This window comes from Sus scrofa, chromosome 5, assembly GCF_054392235.1.
Source record: "Sus scrofa isolate SSC_HxYL_T2T_F1_AM1 chromosome 5, Sscrofa_HxYL_maternal_Yorkshire_Landrace_v2.0, whole genome shotgun sequence".
Taxonomy (NCBI): Eukaryota; Metazoa; Chordata; class Mammalia; order Artiodactyla; family Suidae; genus Sus; species Sus scrofa.
In genome coordinates, this window is record NC_139387.1 from 39,464,038 (window position 1) to 39,490,906 (window position 26,869).

The 26,869-nt window shown below is 40.1% G+C and overlaps 1 protein-coding gene across 2 annotated transcripts in view; it reads left to right on the top strand.

Annotated features, from left to right (window-relative positions):
* The window catches only part of LGR5 (leucine rich repeat containing G protein-coupled receptor 5), a 132,655-nt gene that overhangs the window by 60,643 nt on the left and 45,143 nt on the right, over window positions 1-26,869 (top strand). For both annotated transcript variants that reach the window (XM_021090898.2, NM_001315762.1), the window contains exons 3-4: window positions 14,010-14,081; window positions 24,320-24,391. In XM_021090898.2, the coding sequence (XP_020946557.1) occupies window positions 14,010-14,081; window positions 24,320-24,391 (144 nt within the window). The remainder of the gene's footprint in view (window positions 1-14,009; window positions 14,082-24,319; window positions 24,392-26,869) is intronic.

Genomic DNA, 26,869 nt, shown 5'->3' on the forward strand with positions numbered 1-26,869 from the left:
TTTCCGAAGGATCGAGGGAAAACGAAACACAGGAGAAACAGGGGGTGGGAACTATCATTTTAAAATGCTAGTTTTCTAAATTGTCTTATTTTTATGTTTCTGGAAACTCCATCACGTACCTTGACTACAGAATCATAGAATTTCAGAAAATAGAGGGGACCTTTAACGACTATTTGTTCCACTTTCTCATTCTGTTCTGAAATTCTGGCTGACTTGCTGAATGTAAAAGTGAGACCAACTCTCCCTTATATAATTCTGTGCTGCAGCTAACTGATGTTTTGAAGACATCATTATTCATTTAATGGCAAAAGGGGATAGTATTTATAGAACCTGGAAAAATGATCAGCTCTGCTTGTTCTATTCTTTTCTTCCCAGGGCTAAATTTAGGGCATTGTGGTTTTAAATACACACACACCCATTTAGTGGAGCATTTTGACTATGTCTTTATGTGCTGATTAAATCTATTATACATAGCTTTTTTTTTTTTTTTTTTTTTTTTTTTTGCTTCTTAGGACCGCACTTGCGGCATATGGAGGTTCTTAGGCTAGGGGTTCAATCAGAGTTACAGCTGCCCACCAACACCACAGCCACAGCAACGCAGGATCCGAGCTGTGTCTTTGACCTATGCCACAGCTCATGGCAACACCAAAGCCTTAACCCACTGAGCGAGGCCAGGGATCAAACCCACAGCCTCATGGTTCCTAGCTGGATTCATTTCCACTGAGCCACAAAGGGAACTCCTAGACCTAGCTATGTTTAAGTCTACACTTTCCTGAGTACAAGATCTTCAAAATAATAATATAATTATAATGATAATAATAGCTTACTCTATGACAGGCTCTGTTGAAAATATTTTACACACATTATCCCACTGAATCCTCTTAACAACCTCATAAAGGTAGGTATTATTATCATTCCCAGTTTAAGATTTTTTTTTAAAAAAAGTACAGAGAAAACAAGGAAGGTACCAAGGAAATGGAGTTCATAAGTGTCAGAACTGATTCAAACTCACTTTCAAAGACATACTCAGAAAGGACAAGGAGGCTTAGGAATTGTGCATGATTCCCCTGTGCTTTTCTTTTCCCCGATCGTACCTAGTACAGGGGTCTGCATGGCGGAACACTTTAAACCGTTGTTAGACTGAGTTTTGTAGTGATAGGTTTGTTTATCTGTCTGTGACTGGGTATTTGTAACGGAATGAAAAAGAGAAGTGGGACAGAAAGCAAGAACGAGCTGTCTGCCCAGCAGAGGGAGATTGGATATTCAAGTTATGAATTCACTGCCATCATATTTGGGCTCTGAGAAAAGTATCATCAGAATTTTCAGATGGAGAATTTCACCAGTTTCTCATTGCTCAACAGGAATAAAACCTTAGTTAATGTTTTTTTTACATGTACATACATAACTGAAGCAGGATGTTTTGTACAGTAGTCTACTTGAACTAATAAATGATCATCTATACAGCTAGATAGAGACTTTATTTATTTATGGGAAGACATCTTTCAAATCAGATTGGAAGTTCTAGCCTTTTTTTTTTTTTTTTTTTTTTTTTTTTGTCTTTTTAGGACTGTACCCACTGTATATATGGAGGTTCCCAGGCTAGGAGACAAATCAGAGCTAAAGCCACCAGCCCACGCCACAGCCACAGACCTACACCACAGCTCAGGGAAACGCCAGATCCTTAACCCACTGAGCGAGGCCGGGGATGGAACCTGTGTCCTCATGGATACTACTTAGATTTGTTTCTGCTGAGCCACGACTGGAACTCCGATATAGACTTTTAGGTATCTGTCATTTTGTGTGTGTGTGTGTATCTTTTGTTATGACAAATTAAATTAAGCTAAATGTTAAAGTAAGCTGTTCTGAAAGTATTCTTTCATTTAGTTTATTCAGCTTATTTCCAAGCTTTATTCTTTATCCATTCTTTAGGAAGCTACTACTTATAATCTCAATAACATTAATAAAACTCCCAACACAAGACTCACTTTTTAAAAATTAGTCTTAACAAAGCCAAGTTACCATTCTTCCCCTTAGGTCTAATTGCCCAATATGTCATTTCCCTAGTTTAATCACCTGTGTTATAAACTGTGTAGACAATCATGATTCATGTCTCATCCATCATGGATGCCATATTTCAAAATCCTCTAAGAATCAATAAAGCCCTAGAGGTACCACTGACATTTTTTAAATATATTGTAAACCTGGAGAAAGTGACTATGTGAAGCAAATATTTAACAGGAATTGAAGCCATAACGGTTAATGGTCTCCTTCTCTTCCTCCTGAAATTCTGGAATGCTTACTGCCTCTGTCATATATCTTAGTACATGCAAGTGTTGTTTGTCATTCAGTATTTATGTTTTATGACTCTTGCAAGGTGACCCAGCATGCACAAGCCAAACACCCTGCTGGTGCAATGTGAGAGCACAAAGAGAGAGATCTTTTTCCTTTGATGGGGGAAAGAAAGGAAGAGAAAGAGGAAGGAAGGAAAGAAGGAAAGAAGGAAGGAAGGAAGGAAGAGAAAGAAAGAAAGAAAGAAAGAAAGAAAGAAAGAAAGAAAGAAAGAAAGAAAGAAAGAAAGATAGAAAGAAAGAAAGAAAGAAAGGGAATGAAAAGAGAGGGGGGAGGGAGAGAGGGAGGGAGGAAGGAAGGAAGATGGATGAAGGAAGGAAGGAGAAAGGAACGGAAGAAGAAAGGAAGGAAAGAAGGAAGGAAGAAAAGAAAGCATCTCTAAGTGTGGTTAGGCTATACTCTGTCGAGGTAGAAGCAAAGCCCAGAATTCCTGTCCTGGCTCTGCCACATAATAGCTGATAATCAACTTGACCTCCCTGGGCCTCAGGAGATGATGAAGAGAGCTGCCTGTGCCTGTGTTTTGAGATGCTGAGCATCAAATGAAATGATGATGAAAAGAACTTTGGTAAACTATCATTTCCACGTGGAGTTGTAGTAATGAAATGAAAACACTTTCAAGAAGATTTTCACTTCTTTCTTTCCTATTTCATGAGGTTGATTTTGCAGTAATCCCAATCCCAAGGACCCAGGATTTGCGATTGTGAAGGAAAAGCTGTTTCCAACTATGAGCTTTAATGGGTGTAGGCAACCAAAGCAGATTTGGTAGAAATTTTGACATCCTGACCAATCGTTGCATTTTTCTCCAACAGTATCTCTACCCGTTCTATGTACTCAGTTCTAGGGACTTCACGTTAATGTTTGCTATTTGGACAAATAAAAGATTCTATATTTGGTCCATCAGAGCATGGTTCAGATGTTAGAAGCAAATGGCAGATCGTGCCTAATGCTGACATGTAGAAGTTCCTTGAAACTTAGATTGGTAGCTTGATTAAACCGGAGGGAAAAATGAATTGTTACCATTTAAACAGTCTAAGCTAAAGGCCTTTGTTTCCAAGTAGTATTTTAAAATCTTCCCAGATTCTAATGCTATTGGAATCAAATACTCGATTTAGGAAGGAAACCTAAGAAGCTCTAGGGAGGTCTGTTTTTAAGTTACTATTGTTCCTTGGAACTATTTGCTCGTATTATGGTTGGCCTTAAAGAACATCTATCTAAATAGTAGATATCTACTATTTCAGATGAAATTAGTAATGAGAAATACCACCAGACTTCCTGAAAGCACAATCTATGCTTGTTACTTCTGCTTCCTCATCATGTTTCTGCAAATAGTGAGAGCTGTCCTGTCTGTCTTTTGAGATTTTTGTCTGAGGATTAAATGAAATGATGATGAAGCAACTTTGGTGAGTGGTAATTCACCTATTGGATTGTGTTAGTAAAATAAAAACACCTTCTTGCCCATGAATAATCTTCTCGACCCTTGACCTGGTCAGAGTGCTCAGTCTCTCCTCTTCATAGATCTGGCAATGGATTAATAAATGATGCTTCTTTACCTTTAAAAAATGTATAAATTTTTGAAGGAATAAATTTAAAATATAGGAAATGAAAAGAAAAAAATAACTACTGCCTCTTTAAAACTTTATTTTATGGCAGTTGATTTGGTATTCTTCCAGATGTCTATTCATACAGCTGGATATAAACATTTAGATATCTGTCCTTATATATGTCCATATGTATGTACATACATCTTTTGTATTGGTAATTAGGGCACTGTTCTTTCTTGACTTTTTACATTTTTTATTTTTTAGATAATTTTTGAAAGTCACACTCCATTTACAGTCATTATAAAGTACTGGCTATAGTCTTCAATTGTACCATATGCATCCTTGCAGCCTATCTTACTCCCAACAATTTGTACCTCCCACCTCCCCCCAGTAACCACTATTTTGTTCTCTATATCTGTGAATCTGCTTCTTTCTTTGTTATATTCACTAGTTTGGGGTTGGGGTGCTATTCTGAAAGTGCCTGACCTCTCTGACTCCTCCTCTTTTTCTCCTTGGGCTTCTTTTCTCCTCCACCCCCAACTCTGGTAAAATACAGATATGCCCTAGGTTTCTGCACTGATTTTTGATGCCTCCTTTCTCTGTTCTCTTCAATTCATTCGTTCAACATGTATTTATTGAACCAATAGGAACATAAAGAATATGACTTGTGGAGTTCCCGTCGTGGCGCAGTGGTTAATGAATCCGACTAGGAACGATGAGGTTGCAGGTTCCATCCCTGCCCTTGCTCAGTGGGTTAAGGATCCGGTGTTGCCGTGAGCTGTGGTGTAGGTTGCAGATGGCTCGGATCCCGAGTTGCTGTGGCTCTGATGTAGGCCGGTGGCTGCGGCTCCGATTCGACCCCTAGCCTGGGAATCTCCATATGCCACGGAAGTGGCCCTAGAAAAGGCAAAAAAGACGGAAAAAAAAAAAAAAAAAAAAAACAGAATATGACTTGCTACATTTCATTCAGTCAGTCAGTCAACAAGTTCTTGCATCAGAGGAGCCTACAATCTAGAGGGGGAGACAGGTGATAAGCAAGGAAACAGGCACATAGGATATTTGCTGATTGTGACAAGAGTGATAAAGAGCACAAAGAGAGTTAAGTAGGAATAAATTACAAAGGATGACAAGGAGGGAAAATGTCTCTAAGAAGGTGACGTCTGAACTGAGATCAGGAGGATGAGGGGGACTTCGTGGTCCGAAGAGCTGGAGTAGAGTGTTTCTAGTAGGAGAACAGTGTGAGCAGAGGCCCTGAAGTAGGAAAGAATGTGATGTGTTTGTGGATCTTAAAGAAGATCAGTGTCTCCAGAGCAGAGTGAGAGGGAGGGAAAGTGACAGGGGATAGATAGGTTGGAGAGGAAGGCAGAAGCCAGATCATTCAAGACCAATCAGGCTATGTAGAGATTTCAAGTAAAAGCAATGGGAAGCCAGTGGAGGATTGTATGCAGCTAGTGAAATAAATAGAATTTATGATTTATAAAGAGCTCTCTGATTTCTGTATGCAAAATAGATTGGGGAATTACCGAAGCAGCGAGACCTGTTAAAAGGCTATAACAAACTCATTAGGAGACATCTGCAATTGTCTGAGAAAGAAACCCAAGATTTGAACTACCACCTCTGCTATATGGATGACCCCTAAATCAGTATTTCTAGTGTTCAGATCTCTTTTGTCTTTGATCTCTAGGCCAGTGGTTCTCAAAATGCGGTCCCTGGACCAGCAGCATTGTAACCACATGTGAGTTGTGAGAAATATGTGCCCCAACCCAACTTAGTGAATCAGAAACTCTGAGCTCAGAAGAGTTAACAAGCTCTCCAGTGGGCATCTATCTGGAGACAAACATAATTCAAAAAGATACATGCACCCCAATATGCATTGTGGCATTACTTACAATACCCAAGACATGGAACCAACCTAGGTGCCCATTGATAGAGGATAAAAAAGATGGGGTATATACAATGAAATATTACTCAGCCATAAAAAGATAGGAACTAATGCCATTTGCGGCAATTTGAAAAGACCTATAAATTATCATACAGGTGAAGTTAGTCAGAGAAAGACAAATATTATAGGATATCACTTATATATAGAATCTAATTTTTAAATGATACAAAAGAACTTATTTACAAAACAAAACAATATTTCCAGGTGATTCTTTTTTTTTATAATGATTTTTATTTTCTCCTTCATAGATGGTTTACGATGTTCTGTCAATTTTCTACTGTTCAGCAAGGTGATCCAGTCACATATACATGTATACATTCTTTTCTTTTTTCTCACATTATCATGCTCCATCATAAGTGACTAGATATAGTTCCCACTGCTATACAGCAGGATCTCATTGCCTATCCTCTCCAAAGGCAATAGGTTGCATCTATTAACTCCAAATCCCCAATCCATCCCACTCCCTCCACCTCCCCCTTGGCAACCACAAGTCTATTCTCCAAGCCCATGAGTTTCTTTTCTGTGGGAAGGTGTATTTGTGCCATATATTAGATTCCAGATATAAGTGATGTCATATGGTATTTGTCTTTCTCTTTCTGACTTACTTCACTCAGTGTGAGAGTCTCTGGTTCCATCCACGTTGCTGCAAATGGCATTATTTTGTTGTTTTTTATGGCTGAGTTGTATTCCATTGTGTATATATACCATATCTTCTTAAGCCATTCATCTGTGGATGGACATTTAGGTTGTTTCCATGTCTTGGCTCAGGTGATTGTGATACATGGTAAAGTTTAAGTACAGAGCTACTCTAGGCCAGTGGTTCTTGAATTTTAGTGACATCACACCTTGCTGGGCCCTACCTCAGGGTTTCTTTAGCAGATTGGAGGTGGAAGGGAGGATGTCAAGAATTTGCATTGATATCAAATTCTCCAGTGATACTGACACTGTGAATCTGGGGACCTCACTTTGAGAATCGTCCACCACCTAAGTGATCTCCATCTACCCCACCCATACTTTAAAACCCAAGTGCAGAATCAGATTCCTTCTCGCACACACACAATACTCTCCACAACAAACTTTTTCTCCTGCCTTTCCTTCTCACCATCAGCTTTCTTATCATCTGAACTTGTGATCACTGGGTCTATCACTGCTTTTGCATCTGTCATTCTTTTTCACCTCCTGTATCAGCCAATTTCCAGGTCCGAAAGCTCATAATTACACATTGTTTTTCCTATTTGTTCACTCTGTTTCATCTCCACCTACTTCAGGTTCTTGCTGTCTCCTCTGGATAATGGTTCAAATTAGTTAACTAATCACCTCTCCTGATTCTCCCAATAATTAACAAAGGAATCATTGTGTCCAGAGATAGAGACCATGAGGGTCTCTAGGTGATCTTATCAATATGAAACCATGAGGATTATTTCAGAGTTTTCCACCTTGAAGAACATCTCTGTTTGGAGGATGAGCATTAAAAGAGGGGCTAGGAGTTCCCATTGTGGCTCAGCAGGCTAAGAACCCAACTCAGTGTCCGTGAGGATGCGGGTTTGATCCCTGGCCTCACTCAGTGGGTTAAGGATTCAACGTTGCTGCAAGCTGCAGATGCAGCTTGGATCTGGTGTTGCCGTGGCTGTGTTGTAGGCTCAGAGCTGCAGCTCCAATTCGACCCTCAGCCTGGGAATTTTTATATGCTGCAGATGCAGTTGTAAAAAGAAAAACTAAAATTAAAAATTAAAATAAGAGGCTCAGGAGTTCCCGTCATGGCACAGTGGTTAACGAATCTGACTAGGAACCATGAGGTTGCAGGTTCTATCCCTGGCCTTGCTCAGTGGGTTAACGATCCGGCGTTGCCGTGAGCTGTTGCAGACTCGGCTCGGATCCCGCATTGCTGTGGCTCTGGCGTAGGCCGGTGGCTACAGCTCCGATTCGACCCCTAGCCTGGGAACCTCCATATGCTGTGGGAGTGGCCCAAAGAAATAGCAAAAAGACAAAAAAAAAAAAAAAAAGAGGCTCGGAGTTCCCGTGGTGGCTCAGCGGTTAATGAATCTGACTAGCATCCGTGAGGACACGGGTTCCACCCCTGGCCTCACTCAGTGGGTTAAGGATCTGGCATTGCCATGGGCTGTGGTGTAGGTCATGGATGCAGCTCAGATCCCACGTTGCTGTGGCTCTGGTGTAGGCCAGCAGCTACAGCTCCAATTGGACCCTAGCCTGGGAACCTCCATGTGCCGTGGGTGCGGCCCTCAAAAGATAAAAAAGACCAAAAAAAAAGAGAGAGCGAGAAGCTAGCAAGAAGAAAGACAACCAGCCATAGTCATGAGAGCAGAAAGATTTCAGGGAGGGATCTGGAAGGCAGTGGGAGGACTTTGAATAAGAAGCAGTGAACAGGAGTTCCTGGGTGGCTCAGTGGTTTAAGGATCTGTATTGTCACTGTGACTCTGGTTACTGCCATGGCATGGGTTCAATCCCTGACCCAGGAACTTTCCACATGCCAGAGGCATGGCCAAAAAATAAATAATAATTTTTTAAAAAGAAAGAAAGAAGCAGTAAGCAACAGTTTCTTATGGCCAATACCTCAAGTGATACAGTCATTTATGTCCTTTGCTCCTGTTTTAGATTTCCAAGCTCCAGACCAGCCTACTTTTTTGGGGTTTTTTTGTTTGTTTTTTTTTTGTTTGTTTTGGCTGCACCCATGGCAGGCAAAAGTTCCCAGGCCAGAGATAAAACCCACACCACAGCAGTAACCAGAGTCACAGCAGTGACAACCCTGGATCCTTAACCCACTGAGCCACCAGGGAACTCCCAGAACAACCTACTTTTAACCAAAGTAATGTTTAAAAACTCACATGTTGGAGCCATAATGCTATGATTTAACCAAATTCTCTTGAGTATACTTTTCTTTGTAAGCATGAGCAAATAACCTCTCTCAGGCCCAATTTCCTTGTAAAAGGGGAATGATCGTGTCACTTGTTTGATGTGATTTTTAAAATAGTTAAATAGCACAGTGTCTATAAAGTACTTAACATTGTACCTTGAACTTATAAATTGCTTTACAAAAGGTATGTCCTATTTGTGTGCCCCCAAACACTGTGTGTGGCGTAGTGAAAGTGCCCAAATAAATTGCTAGGTTTAAATTGATGCCTAACGAAGAAAAAATATTCTTCAGCTGTTTTGGGTCTGTTATGTAATGGCTAGCCAGCCACCTTGCAGTAGTTGTGCCAGACCTGAAGCAACTCTAGCACGACTGCCAACTGTCTTTGAAAACAAGAGCAAATGATCCATCAATAAATATTGATTCAGCTCCCTGCTCTGGGAAGGCAGTAAGATTCTTGACCTTAGGAGCCTATAGTCAAATTAGGTAGACTACATCTAAAATGGTAAAAAATGAACCTTTATAGACAGCATTGTATAGACTATATCCTACAGGAAAGTTTACTGTAGACTGAGGTAATTAAGGAACACTTCACAAAAGAGTTGAAACTTGAACTTCATTAGCGTGTGGTTAAAGAAGCCATAGGGCCATATAACCACTAAAGGATCTCCCTGTTTGCCTGAAGGGTTTACTTATTCAGTCCAGTGGTCTTAGGCCTTAAACCTTGAAATCTGATGGGTGTTGATCTTATGTAATAATGAAAACAAAATGGACAGTTCATAAATACACAGTTTAAGAAGGAGTGCTTTTAAATTGGCACAACATTGTGGATCAACTCTAATTTAAAAAAAAGGGGGGGGGGTTGGGGCTGCATTTGACCAATTAGATATAATTAACTTATTGGGGAAGGGAGAGTGGACACCACAGATTTTGAAAATCAGAATTTCTTGGGACATATTAGGAAAGACATTTTTTTCTCCAATGGGAAGAAAAACAGTTGGTGGATTGTCATAATCCCTATATCTAAGGCTGCGGAATAGACTTAAGCAAACCTTACCAAAACTGAATGCCAGAGGGTTCACCTCTAAGTATCTGGGCCGTTCCAACGAGCATAGACATCTTATAAAACAAAACCTGTCATGGTGGGCTTAGTCAGTCACAATGATGATGCATTACTGCCAGCAGAGGCAAGATTAAGAGATTATATTGGACTATGAGTTTCCTTCTGCTTGTATTTAACTCTTCAAGGACCCAGTCTCTTGGCTCTTGTATGCAGGAACCTAAAGCCAAACATTAGTCAGTTAGTATAATTGAATTGAATTATAAATAGTCAATCTGAATGGTCTACTGTATTTGTTCTCATCACTTTGTCTTCTGAAAGTCGCTCATTACAATATTAGTATGTCTTATGCTAACTTTATTTTAGGAGAATTTTTATTTCAAGTGGGAATAGTTTGACACTTCAGATATTTTATGTTTAAGTGATAGTTTAACTACAGTTATTCAGGTGGATTAAAACTCAGGAAAGCAAAAAGATGGAGTTCCCACTGTGGCTCAGCAAGTTAAGAACCCAGTATAGTCTCTGTGAGGAGGCAAGTTTGATCCCTGGCCTCGCTCAGTGGGTTAAGGATCCTGCGTTGCTGTGCCTGTGGTGTTGGCCAGTAGCTGTAGCTCTGATTCGACCCCTAGGCTGGGAACTTGCATATGCTGCAGGTGCAGCCATAAAAAGGAAAAAAGAAAAGTGAAAAGGAATTCAGAAATAGGAACAGAGCCACTGAAATTAATATTGGAAACCACAGTGAAGGAAAAAAGTACCAAAAAACTGGAAATAGGCAGAACTTCAGAATGGGAAAACTACTACCATTAAATTAAGCCTGATTTTAATCCTCACCAAATTTATAAAATAAATTAATGTAGTATATATAGAATGTATGCCTTCTAGATCTCACATACTTTGTAAAAGTTGGGAAGTAAAGCAGTCATTTCTAGAAACCAGCATGAAATTGCTTAGTCTGAAATGTCTTCTTTTAAATCATAAGAATTGTCATATTCACATTCATTTTGCTTATTATGATTATTTAAGTAGCACTGCTATTATATAACTTCCCTGCTCCGTAAGAAAGGATTAGGTTACATTTAAATGAAAGCAGGAAAGAGAATGTTTTTCATTTTACATAAAACCTTTCTGAACTTTGGTGTCTTTAACTTCAAAATGTGGACCACGATAATCTCTGATACACCTGCTAATATAAAGTCTGGGAAAGTGATTTTAAAATGTTAATAATATGTAAAAAAATCGTACAATGAACAAGAAGAAGAAGAAAGGAGTGGAGGGAGGATAAGGTAGAAAAGAATGAAGATAAGCAAGAAATGCCATTTGAGGGCAAAAAAAAGCCTTCCGTGGAAGAAGCCTATCATTTGTTTTAGGGAGGGAAATAAGGTCCAGAGAAGTGTGGAATCTCACAGCCAAGTTAATGGTGAAGAAAAAGAAAGCCAAAAAGGAAAGGAAAAAAGGAAAACAATAACAACAACAACTAAGAGTTAAAAGTCAATCAGGTTCTTCAAAGGCATGACCTGGGCAGCCTGGTAGAACTTGCCAGGCCTTCTCACCTACCTCTGAAAGTGCTGCTCAGCCAAAGGCACCCATGGTGGACCCTGGTTTCCTGCACAGTAATTTTCCCAAGAGTCCTCATCAGAGGACAGGGTCGAACACCCCTTCCATTCTCAGTGCTCACCCCATTATATTCACACACATCTCTGTCCAGAGAGGAGAAATCAAGGTCCATATCTGATTCTGCCATTTTACAAAACGAAGCTACCCAAAAAACAAACAGAAAGACAAATTTTAAAAGTTTAGATTCCTTTATAGATTCAAATTACCATAGAGATTCAAAGAAACATACATTCTCAAAAATACCTTAGTTGGCTGTTACAGCACCTAAATATATTTATTTGATTTATTTGAAGAGGAAAGTGTCTACTGTAACTTATCTTTTTTTTTTTTTTTTTTTTTTTTTTTTTTTGCTTTTTCTGGCAGTTAAGTCGGTAAAACTAGCAATGGTAGGAAAATGTGAATCTTGATACCCAGAGGTATCAAGGCTAAAAACACTTTTATATCACGTAAAGAGATATAAAAGCTTTTCTTATTAATTGTATCTTATTGTAGAAATGAAGCTAATGAAAGAGATATTTCCATGAAGCAATTTTAGAAACAGGGTGAAAATAAAACCTCCCAGCCAAATGGTATATAGCTCTCGAGGGTTGGAACATCATTGCCCAGAGATTTGTTATTTCAGATCTTCACAGGACAGATTTGTGTGCAGTTCTTATTATTTGTGTACTCCTTTAAAAATCTTTTTTCCTATAGTTTATATGCATTTAATTTTTAAATTGCTAACACCATCCCACATGGTAAAGAAATGAGGGGAAGGATGCAGTGATTTCCTTAAATTATTGTTTTTGACAATGAGATAAATCCTCCACCAGCCCAGCAAATAGCCCATCCTAGATTCCTTTGTTTTAAGACAAACTCCCACAGGCCAGTGATTCCACAGAGTAGTTCTGAATGCAGACAGAGAGGCTCTGAAAGTCCTTGCCCAGAAAAAAGAAAAACAATTCATGTGAAATGAGCTCTGTTTCAGGAAATGTAACAGAAAGGCATTTACCCTAACGATAATTTAAACTAATACAATAAATAAACAAAACGTTTTTACTTTCTCCTTTTCATTTCCAAAGTCAATGACTCAGAAACCATCAAGCTACTTGATACCCTAGCAGCAGTAAGAGTAGATAAGCCCCCTCGTTCAGGCTCTGTTCTAGAAAATACTGTTGATGTAGTTCCCGTCGAATCCAACTAGTACCCATGAGGATGCGGGTTTGATCCCTGGCTTTGCTCAGTGGATCAGGGATCCGGTGTTGCCATGAGCTGTGATGTAGGTCACAGATGCCACTTGGATCCCACGTGGCTGTGGCTGTGGCAGAGGCCGGCAGCTGTAGCTCCAATTCGACCCCTAGCCTGGGAACCTCCATATGCTGCGGGTGCAGCCCTAAAAAGCAAACAAACAAACAAACAAAATTAGAACGTACTGTTGAAGCCATGACTGTGAACAGGATGGTTAAGGACATTTTGGCTGAAATAATAGCCAGTTATCCTGGTCAGTTTAGTCTGACCAGTGACTGTGGTGGTCAGCCACTTGTGATTGTCACCCAAGCCTGAGTCTGTCATGATTCAACAATCAACTCTTACAGCACAGTCATACACAATTCATGTCCTTCCATGCAAATACAGTATTTAGGATAAATGCTTGTGGGTTGTATAGAATATAACCATAAATATGAAATGTTGCTCCTTTTTAGCCACCCATGTTCATCTTGACCTTAGTGGTTTGCCAGGTGGGATTTTTTTTCCTCGTCCACCAAATGCCACCATTTACACCCCCACCACCAGTGCATCACACCAGCAGCTCCCATTTGAACTGTTCTAGCCTCCTCCTGTGCTTCCATTTTTGCCCCCAAAGTCTATCCCCATCAGAAGGACCCTTTTGAAACACAGAACTGATCACATCACTCCCTGGCTCGAAGTCCCCATTGTGGCCTTCAGAGCCCTGCTTGGAATAGCCCTGAACTGCTCTGCCATCTCACCTGCTGTCACTCTCCCTTGGTCATTCCATTCCAGCCCTGCCGGCCTTCTTGCAGTTTCTGGACCACACCAGGCACACTCACTTCTCAGGCCTTTTGTTCTCTTTGCGTAGGTTCCTCCATGGCTCAGTCCTCTGCTGAAACATCCTCTCAGCAGAGAGGATTTCCCCATCATCTTACCTGTAATAATGGCCCATCACCTTTACAACCAATGCCCATGGATCCTTCTCTATCTTCTTGCCCAGCTTTTGTATTTAAGAAAAAAAAAAAAAAATAGGGAATTCTCTGGGGGCCTAGCAGCTAAGGATTCAGTGTTGTTACTACTGTGGTGTGTTGTGGGTTTGCTCCCTGGAACTGTGAACTTCTGCATGCTGCTGGCTCAGCCCCCCAAAAAAAATTTTAAGGAGAGTTTTATATGTATAGGGTAAGCTATTAAAGGATTTATTGTAAAATAGGTAATTTATTATATTCCTTCTTATGTCCTTCTTTCGCCAGCTTTAGAATAAAGATTTACAGAAATTTTTTGCAGAATGTAACAAAACAAGGTTCTTTAAGCTGCTTTTGGCATTTGTGGTCTGAACATAATCACGTCGCGTTTTTAATAACTAAATGAATTCCACATGAAGAGAGCTAAGCTTACACTCTCTCTCCTCTTCCTTGTTACCCACAGACGTCTTGCCGGAAACGCTTTGACATACATTCCCAAGGGAGCATTTGCCGGCCTTTACAGTCTCAAAGTTCTGTAAGTAAACCGAGTATTATTTGTTATATTTCCGATTTTAGTGTCAAGTGGATGCTAATGACCTTGTAAAGATTGAGTTCCTCTACCTAACTATTTAGAGCCACAGGGTAATTCATCCAAATTAGGGTCTGCCTTCATTGATACCACAGAACCATGTTATACCTGGCAGGATGTGTATGAAAAAAACCCTCATCTCTAACTTTCATATCAAAAATGTGTTTGCCTCTAAATAACCAACTTATCAACTCAAACTTGTGAAAGAGAAGTTCCCTTTCCTTTTGTGTTATGAAGTTGGGGAGGGTTTCTCGGTCATTCGGAGTCAAGTGAATAAAGCACTATTATGCTGACACAATGAGATCACAGCTTCAAACCATTTGCAAAGGTCGTTTCCTTATAATGCGCTGAATAAGGATCAGCTAAAAAAATCAAGTTTATGGTCCACTTGTGAATAGATGTGAAAAAGTACATAGTACATAGTACAATGAGTAGTTATTTAAATCACTGAGACTTGTAAAAACAGTGGGCTCTCTTACGACTTAATGTCCAACTTCCTAATTTTTTATCAGCAAACTCATCGTTATGGATACCTCCTTCTTCTAGTACTCATTGTTTAATGTTCTTTCGGTTTATCCTGTGCATTAAAAAAAGGACCTTCATAGAGAAAATAGATAGCACAAGTTTAAAGTTGTACCAGGAAAGTCCTATCTCAGAGAAAATAACCTGGTTTTACTTCCTTTCTTTGAGATAAAAGTTATAAACTCTACAAAGATATTTGATATGGTTCTGCTTAATGGAAACTGCGTTTCACTGACCTGAGAGATGCGTAGGCTATTTTTAAAAGCAATTTTATCTAAATTTAATATTTTGTTAAAAGTTAAATTCAAAAGCAGAACTGTCGTTTGGTCTTACTTAGGGGATTGAGTTTGGCGCCTCCACCTTGAGTTATTTTTACTACTAGGTAGAAATATTTTCAAGTTGTCACATTGCCAAATCCTAATGTTAATTCATCATGTGGTAAAATTCTGAGCTGTAGCACCAATTCTAATGTGCCTGTATTTCCATGAATCCAGCAAAATATTTGGAACCATTCAAAATGCATCATGTAAATCCAGTTTAGATCAGACAAATAAGATGATGTTTTTCCTGTGTCAAGCTAGGTACCACTAAGAATTCTGGGTACTTGTTAAATAAATTGTATTGAAATCAATTATTATAATTCACTTAACAAAATGTACATTGGTTCTAGTTCAGTTTTGTATACTGAACTACGGAGTGTGTGTGTGCGTGCGTGCATGCATATGTGCACGCATCACTCAAAATGACATTGAACAAATTATTGCTGGAAATACAAAGATCAATAATTATGGCCATAGCCCTGAAGAGCTTATAATCTAGTGATAGATGGTGGAATCAGGATAGTGTAACCAATGGAGTTCCCTGGTGGGCTAGAGGTTAAAAATTTAGCATTATCACTGCTGTGGCACAGGTTCAATCCCTGACCAGAAACTTCCACATGCCATGGGGCATGGCTATGGAAAAAAAAAAAAAAGATAGTGTGACCAAGACAGATGAGCAAATCACACTGATACTGTGGAACTTCAGAAGTTGGGAAAGACTCTGTCCAGTCTGATGGTTTTGATTCAACTTCCTGGGAGATGTGTTTTCCCAAAGAGATGACCTAGGAGCCAAACCTTGAAGCACAACTCAGAACTAACCATCCACCCTCCACATAAGTTGACTGAGTTAGGGGACAGTATGCATAGAGACAGAGGCAGGAGGAGCCTGGGGTGAACAAGCAGCCCTGAGCATGTGGTCCTGGAGCCCTGGGGAGAAGATGCAGAGTGTCTGGAGAAGAGCCTGGAGAGAGAGAAAGGATCTTGGTCATAGGGATCCTGTATGTCATGTCACACAAACACACACAAAAAAACATGGCCTTATTAGGTTCTTGGCATGATAAGAAGCCAAGGAAGAGATGTAAGCAAGGGAATGGCACTCTTAGACTTTGCACTTCAGCTAGATCACTACCACTGTGAGGGGGATTCAAGAGGAGCAAGATCCCTGCCAGGAACTGTATTCCCTCTCCCCTACATTTTGCCGACTTAAGACTAGTATTCACGCCATTTGCAGCAACATGGGTGGACCTAGAGATTATCAGACTGAGTGAAGTATGTCAGACAGAGAAAGACAAATATCATGTGATATCACTTATATGTAGAATCTGATAAAAATGATACAAAAGAACTTATTTTAAAAAACAGAAATAAACTCACAGACTTCAAAACCAATCTTATGGTTACCATAGGTGAAACTGTTGAGAGGAATTGGGAGGGTGGGAATGACATATACACACTACTGTATGAAATAAATGACTCATGAAAACCTACTGTATAGCACAGGAAAGTCTACTCAATAGTTTGTAATTACCTCTATGGAAAAAAAAGAAGAATGGATATATGTATAACTGATTCACTAAATTTTTAAAAAATCAGGTAACATTTAAAAAGACTAGTATTCAGGGAGCAAATTCAATTGTCAAATATTTGGACAATTGTCCCATATTTAGTATTAGAGCAATGCTTCCCAACCATGATGACTATGCCTGCCACAGAGTGTTTTGGAAATTTGTGACAGCATCTTTGTTTTTCCAGATGACTGGTACATAGTAAATTCTCCTGTGATGTGCTGCTCAGCCCAGCATAAGATCCCTACATCCCTCTTGACTTCTGACTCTCTGTCCACACCAAACATCAATCAGTATTAGCAAACAAAGGTTTAACGAGAGTTCTGCATAAGCCTAATAATCAGTACAGAAAAAAATGGAATAAATATACTCTCTTAAAATCATTGAATAATTGAAGTTCCCATCATGGCTCAGCGGAAATGAATCTGACTAGTATCCATGAGGACGCAGGTTTGATCCCTGGTCTCTCAATGGATTAAGGATTTGGCGTTGCCATGAGCTGTGGCGTAGGTCGAAGACATGGCTCAGATCCCACATTGCTGTGGCTGTGGTGTAGGCCAGCAGCTGTAGCTCTGATTCAACCCCTAGCCTGGGAACTTCCATATGCCACAGGTGTGGCCCTAAAAGATTTTTTTAAAAAAATCATTGAATAATTAACAGAGTTTATGCATCATGTGATTTGAAGCCACATATTTAGTTGCACATGTTAGTGCAGTGGAAGACTTAGCTCAAAAAACACAAACCAAATTAAAAATCTGTAACTCTGAAGATGTAAAACGTCTTCTAAAAAATAACTCTCGGAGTTCCTGTTGTGGCTTAGCGGGTTAAGAACCCGGCTAGTATCCATGAGGATGTGGGTTCGCTCCCTGGCCTTGCTCAGTGGGTGAAGGATCTGGCATTGCTGCAAGGTCACAGATGTGGCTCGGATCCAGTGTTGAGCTGTGGCTTAGGCTGGCGGCTACAGCTCCAATTTGACCCCTATCCCAGGACTCTCCATATGCCACAGGGGCAGCCCTAAGAAGACTAAAAATAAAAAATAAAAGCCAGTTTTATTTTTTTAAATAAATACATAATAACTATCATTAAAGTAGCAGAGGAACATAAACATAGGACTCTCGCTGAATTTCACTGACAAAGGGTGCTTTATAAATATCTTGTATTATGGCCTTTTAAAATTTGGAGAGCGCAATCATACAAAGTCATACAGAAACAATTTATGTACTGGAGGTGGCCTGTTGTTTTTTTTTGTTTTTGTTTTTCACTTTTTAAAGCTTTATTGAAGTACAGTTGATTTACAAGGTTGTGATAAATTTCTGCAGTGCAACAGTTATTCAGTTATATGTGCACACACATCAACTATTTTCCAGATTCTTTTTCCATATAGATAATCACAGAATATTGAGTAGAGTTCCCTGTGCTCTACAGGAGGTCTCCAATGGATAACCATTCCATATACCTCTGTGTGCATATGCCAGTCCCAAACCCCAGTCCATCTTACTCTTCCTCTATCTGACAGGATCTTCCACCCGACTTTGGTGAAGGCAGTATCATAACTATTTCTTTTTCTAATATAACCTCAATTCCCTATTCCCTGCAGTGGGATATGCCCTCTGGGGCCTCTTGAAGTATGGGGGGCCAGGGAGGTGGGGAGAGACAAATGCTCACTTCAGCATGTGATAGAACTTTGAGATGGGTTGGATATGCTCCATGGTATTTCATTCCTCCGTAAAAGAGAGAATTATTTTGATATCACTCCTATCTGTAAGGAACACTCATTTGTGAGAATCTCCAGGCTCATTTGTGAGAATGTAACACTTTCTCGTTTTCTTTACTACGATGTCTATAAGGTCTTGGCAGCTTACCTTTATCTTAATAAAGATTACTTCCTTCTTGCCCATAAAATATAAAATAAATATAATCTGTTATATGTCTTAGCTGTAGATCTTTTTCTACTCTCGATCTAGACCTCTAGTCTCGTTTCCCTGTTCTTGTACAGAATAACATCTGATTGTGTCATTTTTCTCACACCCAGCTTGATTCATTAAAAGTGGGGGCTGGAGTTCCCGTCGTGGCTTAGTGGAAACGAATCTGACTAGCATCCACAAGGACAAAGGTTCGATCCCTGGCCTCGCTCAGTGGGTTAAAGATCCGGTGTGGCCGTGAGCTATGGTATAGGTCGCAGGTGCGGCTCAGATCCCTAGTTACTCTGACTGTAGTGTAGGCCAGCGGCTACAGCTCTGATTCAGCCCATAGCCTGGGAACCTCCATATCCCGCAGCTGTGGCCCTAAAAAAAGACCAAAAAAAAAAAAAAAAAAAAACAAAGTGGAGACAAACATCTGACTCATTCATATAAATCCGTCCTAGGATAGTTACATCTGAGCATCACATATTTAATGATACATATATCACTTTTTATCAGCTACTTTTATTTCTCCTTTATAATAGAGTTAGGGCACTACTTTATGTTGATTTTTTTCCTTGAAATGATATGTGTAGATAGGCTATATTTTTAGATGAATTTTATCTAAATGTAATGGATGAGGCATTACAAAATGTTGGGCATTAAAGGGAAAATTGAGATCAGTAGGGTTAAGAACCAAAGTGCTAGAAGTGAAATGCTGAACAAAACAGTCCTGGCCCTACCAGCATGGAAACTGTCTCAAATGTTCTACAAAGTCCAAAAGTCATCAGAAGAAAGGAAAAAAATGACTCTATTGTAGCATGGTGAGGAAGACAATATACAGGCTAATCTGGGGCCCCAATCAATATAAGGAGGGTAAAAGGGGCATCAGGCAAAAGAAGAGAAAGATAGGTGTTCCCGTCGTGGCGCAGCAGAAACGAATCCGACTAGGAACCATGAGGTTGCGGGTTCGATCCCTGCCCTTGCTCAGTGGGTTAACGATCCTGCATGGCTGTGGCTGTGGCTGTGGCGTAGGCCTGTGGCTACAGCTCCGATTCAACCCCTAGCCTGGGAACCTCCATATGGCGCAGGAGCGGCCCAAGAAATAGCAAAAAGACCAAAAAAAAAGGAAGAGAAAGATGATAGTAATCCAGTTCAAGAAGATGGGAAATGAAGATGGCAATAGCCCTCCTTGATGAGGACTGTTTTGTGTCTAAAATCTTGTTTCTGTGAGCTCTGGAAGATCACTAAAATTTAAGATGATTGGAGTTCCCATTGTGGCTCAGTGGATCAAGGACCTGACATTGTCTCTGTGAGGATATGGGTTTAATCCTTGGCCTTGCTCAGTGGGTTAAGGATGCCCTGTTGCTGTGGTTGTAGCACACATCATATCTGCAGCTCCGATTTGACCCCAAGCTCAGAAACTTCCATATGCTGCAGGTATGACTATAAAAAGAAAAAAAATTTTAAGATGATTATCCTTATAGATATTGACTTTCATAAAAAATAAGTTATTTGTTGGATTTCCCATTGTGGTGCAGTGGAAACGAATCTGACTAGGAACTATGAGGTTGCAGGTTTGATCACTGGCCTTGCTCAGTGGGTTAAGGATCCTGTGTTGCCATGAGCTGTGGTGTAGGTCGCAGATGTGGCTCAGATCTGGCATTGCTCTTGCTCTGGTGTAGGCCAGCAGCTATAGCTCCGATTAGACCCCTAGCCTGGGAACCTCCATATACTGCAGGTGTGGCCCTAAAAATACGAAAAGCAAAAAAAAAAAAAAAAGTTATTGGTTTGGTATTGCAAAATACCCAATGCTGTGGAATTCTGAACCAAGCTATTCTCAACAAAGGTTCATTTTCTTGGGTGGGCACATCCATCAAGGAATGGCTTATCCTCCTGTCACTCAGCACCAGAACCAAAGCCACATGGAGGTGATGGATAAAAACCGTAGGAAAGTCACAGTTAGCCAGATTTCTCTCATTCCCAGAAGAGAACCTGGAGAGCTACTTGATATCTAAACATAGGACAGATAGGCAGAAGGAATGTGTAAGGATCAAGCCATCAATGGTTACAAAGTCCCCTTTCAACCTGTAATTTCCTCTCTGCCTGCTGCACTGTACCTGATCTTGTTTAGTTCTATTGGCCAAAAAAGGTAAAAATTTTAGAAAATAACCAAAACATTGTTTTGTTAGGGGTAGCATGGGGACGCTTGTGTGAAACAGTATTTCAGTGCTCCTCAAGGAAAGAAATTAAGAAAATATGAAGTCATCATTTGTCTCTAGAGAAAGTGTTTCATTTTCTTTTCTTAACTACATGTGAATGATAAAAATGAAGTGGTAAGTGCCTAAACCCATATTCAGTTCATGGTACATTCTGCTTAGAGTCCATGCACTGAATAAAGGATTATTTACAAAGAAATTGGCAGCCATGTTATGAATACTCTGTTTTAATTGCACGCTGTAGTGCTATAAACCCTTTAATTGTTTTGTCTCCTGCTGGAATATCTTAAACAAAAACAGACTTTTCTAATTAACTCACTGGAGACTTATAAGGCTATAATGGAGATAATTTGCTCTTGTTTTGTCATTGGAAAGTAATTAAACAAAAGTTCTTTATTTAGGGAGACATCAGAACCTAAGTGAATTTTTTAATATTTTTGGTGTTTTACTCGTAGAAGTGGTTGAAAATTAAATTGTTATAAGGTAGCTCAGGGGTAGCTTTAAAAGTGTTCATTAGTAAAGCTTGTTTAAGTTCCATTTTCTGAAATTAGCCACTCAAAGCTACTGAGAAAGTTTGCAACTATTCATGAAGAAAAACCATTTAAATATCTCTTATCCTCTATTCCAGTTTTCCAATATCTTAGGAAGACTACATTAAAAGAGTTTCACTATTTGGTTAGCAAAGCATAGGAGGACAGTTCAATACAAATTTTGAGCCAGTAATATATTACCCAAAAGTTTAGACATCAATTAAGTCCGTTATCTGTATCTTATTTAAATTTATCACACAATTAATAATTTGGAAAACATTTTTGCCAAGTTAAAATTATATATTAAAACTGCTTGGAAAGGTATAAAATAACATAGAGGTGTAAACTTTTAACGCTTAGGTAAATTTTGCAAACTATGGAATTCGAGCTACAATTTTCCTAATTTCCTAACTGGTAATTGACTGTGAGATCTCCCTAAAACTTGACTTCATTCATAAGGAAACAATATATTTTGAGACTTTTGATTTATAAAATGTTAATTGAATCCAAGTTTAACATAATGAAATTACTTGTGTAAAACTATTGGATTACAAGTGACAGAATTATATTCCTTAGGAAATAGAATCTCAGCCGTGGTGAGAAAAGCATAATTTTTTTTTTTTTTTTTTTTTTTGCTTTTTTAGGGCTGCACCCATGGCATATGGAGTTTCCCAGGTTAGGGGTCTAAACAGAGCTATAGCTGCCAGCCTACACCACAGCCACAGCAATGCAAGATATGAGCCGAGTCTGTGACCTACACCACAGCTCACGGCAACGTCAGATCCTTAATGCACTGAGCAAAGCCAGGGAGCAAACCCGCAAACTCGTAGTTACTAGTCAGGTTCATTTCCACTGCACCACAACGGGAACTCCAAGCGTAAATTTTATGATCTCCAGATATTTTCATCTCTTATTTATATATGAGCCCACACTAGCGTATATGAAAACATAATAAATGCTTTCATATTCTAATCCTCAAACATCTTATCAATCAAACGATATTATTCTACTCCCATTACACAGATAAAAGACCAAGGGTCAAGGAGATTGCTTGGCTTGCTTGCCAAGACTCAAAACTTAGGCCTTATCTCCAAGCTCAATGTAGCCTGAGTTCAGGCAAATATTTCTGTATTCTTAGAAATACTTAGCATAGCAGTGGGTCCTTCTCAGTATGTGGTGCCTTGCCCAGCAGCACCAACATCACCTGGGAGTTTATTAGAAATGCAAATTCTCTGGCTCCCACCCAAACCTATTGAACCAGGACCTTCAGGGATGGGGCCCAGCAAACAGTGTTCTAACAAGCCTTCCAGAGGATTCTGCTGAACCCTAAAGTTTGAGAACCAGTGGCATAGAGATTCTTCTTTGGCCGATTTTATTTTCTCATTAATTAAAATGTCACATGCAGCACAATCTCACTGTATCATTAGTTCTGAGAAGAGGCTTATCAATTCATACTGAAAGGGCCAACCTTTATTGTATGCTTACCAGGCAGCAGGTCTTTTTTCCTGGTTAGATCATCACAATAAGCCCTGGGGGGTGAGTATTATCACTGGTCACTGATCTGTGGAGAGACTGAATGATTTCCCTTTGGCTACTGGCAGGAAAGAAGCAGTCAGATCCAAGAACCCATGCTCTTAATCAGACTGTAAAAGCCGCACAACCTGAAAATTTGTGCATTCATTCATTCCTCAAAAAGAATGTTGCAAAGGGGAGTTCCCATCGTGGCGCAGCAGAAACGAATCTGACTAGGAACCATGAGATCCCTGGCCTCACTCACTGAGTTAAGGATCTGGCGTTGCCATGAGCTGTGGTGTAGGTTACAGATCTGATGCTGCTGTGGCTGTGGCATAGGCTGGCAGCTGTAGTTCCAAGTGGAACCCCAGCCTCCTGGGAGCCTCCATATCCCACAGATGCAGCCCTAAAAAAAAAAAAAAAAAAAAAAAAGTTACAAAGGGCTGTGGAAAGCACATCAGGCTTGGGAGTTAGACATACCTGGCGTTGAATCCCAGCTAGTCATCTAATGAAAACAACCTCAATTGTGGAGATGAGAGAACCAGGCAAATGGTTTCTGAATTCCAAGTATAAATTTGTGACCTAATAAGTGGAAATATTCCTTTACAAGGTCTAAAAAATAAAACTGTCTACTTTCCTGAAATAGTCTTCTGCTTCTGGCTGACATAGACCATGAAGTACTTGCTGGGGCTTGGGGGGAGTGACTGCAAAATTACTGTGTTATAAACATTTATGAATAAAGTAGCAAAATATAAGAAATCCACTGGGAATTTTTCCATACTGTTTCCCACTAGCAATGATGTATTTTTATTTCATTGCTGCCAGGTGTTTCCATTCTGTAATCCCCATGTTCTGAAAAGAACTGTTGAACCTTGGTGAGCAAAAGTGCAATAGTTTATAAAAAAGCATTTAATTTATATCAAAATATGGCCACACATAAGAGGGGAGAAGATCTTCAACAGCCTTCTACTGTTATCCTTATTTCTACTTTGTCTAATCTGATTGTCATCACAGTGATCCTTTAAAAACGTAAGAGCACATCTTTTCCCCCGTTTAAACCTTTCGACAGAGTTTCTCCCCATACTTACAATAAAGCCTGCAAGTCCTCCCTGAGATGGTCTGAGATTATCTCCCAATCTCTTGCTCTTACTTATTCTTGCTCAGTCACAGTGGATCATTTGCTGCCTCTTCAATAAGTCACGTAAGCTCTGGCCTCAGGGCCTTTGCACTTGCTCTTCCCTCTTCCTTAGTAACTGCCCAGATAAGATGTTCACAAATTTTTCTCAATGACACTCTTCTGGTTTTGACTCAAATATCTCCTCCTAAGAGAGATCTTCTCTGACCACCTTTAAAATAATATTCTCCCCCCGTTACCATCTATCCCAAATCCACATTTTGTTTTCTACTCATAGTACCTATCGCTTATCTCAAGTTATACACTCACGTGTTACTGTTTAATTATCCATCACTCTCCACAGGAATGTAAGCTCCCCACAGGCCAGGGTTTTGTCTGATGCTCTGCTGTCTCCCTGACACCTAGAACAGTGCTATACCAGTTGTTGTTAATTAACATTAACTTTCTGTAATGTTTTTCTTTATCTGTTTTCCTGTGCAGTATGCTGCAGAATAATCACCTAAGACAGGTACCCACAGAAGCGCTGCAGAATTTGCGAAGCCTTCAGTCGCTGTAAGTATAATTGAAATTGCAACGTGTTCTCAGGATCCATTTGGGAAGGAGCACTGAAATATCCAGAAGACCATTTTAGCGAAATGGGAGAGTGTCCGTTAGAACAACAATTCTTTGCATCCTCATTAAACAGTATGTATGGGGGGAGACTAGTGTTGGATTTTGGGATTTCAGGGCAAAGACTGAATCAGAAGAACTGCAGTGAAAATGCTATTGGAGTTCCCATCCTGGCTCGCCGGAAATGAATCTGACTAGTAAATATGAGGATGCAGGTTCCATCCCTGGCCTGGCTCAGTGGGTTAAGCATCCAGCGTTGCCGTGAGCTGTGATGTAGGTCGAAGACACGGCTCGAATCTGGCGTTGCTGTAGCTGTAGTGTAGGTGGGCAGCTGTAGCTCCAATTTGACCCCTAACTTGGGAACCTCCATATACCTTGGGTGCAGCCCTAAAAAGACACAGAAAAAAAAGAAAAGAAAAGCCTCTTGTATATGTTGGTATCACAGGACAGAACACCCAGGATTTTGTCCTGTACCCCCTCTGTATCATATTTTACTTCCTGAATTCAAATCAAGAACAATACTTTCTCATCTAGAAAAATAAGAGTCAAAATCTGGACCTCTCGGCATCTTCAGTTTATTCTGTTTTCAAGTTATCTGAGTTGCCCTATCATGCAATTTTGCCAAGTCGAATAAAGGCTTAATTTTTTAGTTTATTGTATGTACTTCAGGGGTCCACAAATCAGTAACAGAGACTATTGGTCTCTCTTAAAGTCCTACTGGGCAGGTCTACAAACCAGGAGCTTCCCCATCACCACACACAGACATGCAAACATCTTCACAAACAATCCCACAGAAATACACATGTGCTTTAGATTCACACACCACACACAGCCGTGGTGTTGGTGTTCCCTACTCTCAATCCACAACTTTTCCGTCGGGGGTTTTCACCTTCCTCAGACTGGAAACCTCTGAATGAATACAAATTAGTTATTCTTCACACAAAGAACTCTCTTACTAGCTCGATGTTTCGGAGCTTGGGTTGTAAGCAGCTGTTCACAGTGATGATCTGGCAAGACCATGCCATGAGTACTTAATCAGTAAATCTTCATCTCATCAGAATGTGTAAGTGTTTCCAATACATTACATGATTTCTGACATACACATGCATCAACATATGCCTTCATCTCCCTTACTCTGGAGGTCCTACTCTGTCAACCAAAATACTAATCTCTGGTCTAGAATGATGAGGGAAAGGAATGCCTTTAAAAAGGCAAATACAGGAGTTCCCATCATGGCGCAGTGGAAAGGAATCCGACTAGGAGCCATGAGGTTTCGGGTTCTATTCCTGGCCTCGCTCAGTGGGTTAACGATCCAGCATTGCCCTGAGCTGTGGTGTCGGTTGCAGATGCGGCTCAGATCTGGCATTGCTGTGGCTCTGGCGTAGGCTGGCAGCTACAGCTCCGATTGGACCCCTAGCCTGGGAACCGCCATATGCCGCAGGTACGGCCCTAAAAAGACAAAAAAAAAAAAAAAAAAAAGGCAAATACATATTGCAGGCTCTAGTTGAAAATCACTGTAAAGAATCCATCGGTGAATAATTACACAGAGTCGGCTTCATGCCTTTTACTGAGGTGACACGAGAGGAGGAGGAACATGAGAGCTGGAGATGATACTTTCTTCCTTTGATCTTTTTTTTTTTTTTTTTTTTTTAATGAAAGCAAATCTGGGCTTGAGACCATTTTAAGCTTTTGACTCCAGTCAAACAAAGTGACTTCCTAGGTTTTCACCAGCTGAGAGATAAACCAGCCCACAAGAGCCCCTTTGTGGCAGGGGATGGGTCTGCTGTGTTTTTAGGAGCTCCTTATTGACATCGCAGTATCACTCCTCTGTGTTGCATGAGGCTTTTCCTGAAGGAAAGCTACAGCCAGAGCAGCAAAACACTCTCGAGATGGGTTGTCTGTGTCAGGGCAAGGGGTCTAGTGGCTGGATTGAAAAGCCAACAAGATAATAGCAGTGGCCAATAGGAACTTTAAACAGCTGGGAGGCAGGCAGAAGATAGAAGGATAAGGGTTTGTAACCAAAAGCCACTATCAGCGGAAAGAAGATCACAAACAGGACACACATAGAAGTGAACTCTTTGAGAAAGAGAAAACCAGGAATCTTTTGTTCACTTGAACTGGGTGGTGCCTCTCTGATAAAGGTGTTCAGATTTAGTTTCTTACGGTCTAGGTATTTACTGTTCACCAGGTGTCTCTTGCCTTTGGTGTCTAGTTCCCAAAAACAATTACGTTTGAAACCTTATAAGTATGTGTTCCCTGTGAAAAAGCCAAGGGTTAACTTTCTAGTGGGATGCTTATTGCATCCAAACTGAGGCATCTAGAGAGATCGTCGTCCAAAGCACGTTGGATTGTATCGGCTGGTTGTGTATTATTTGTCGCGGTCCCTTTGCAGAGCACAGCAGACCATGTGAAGTGGCCGTG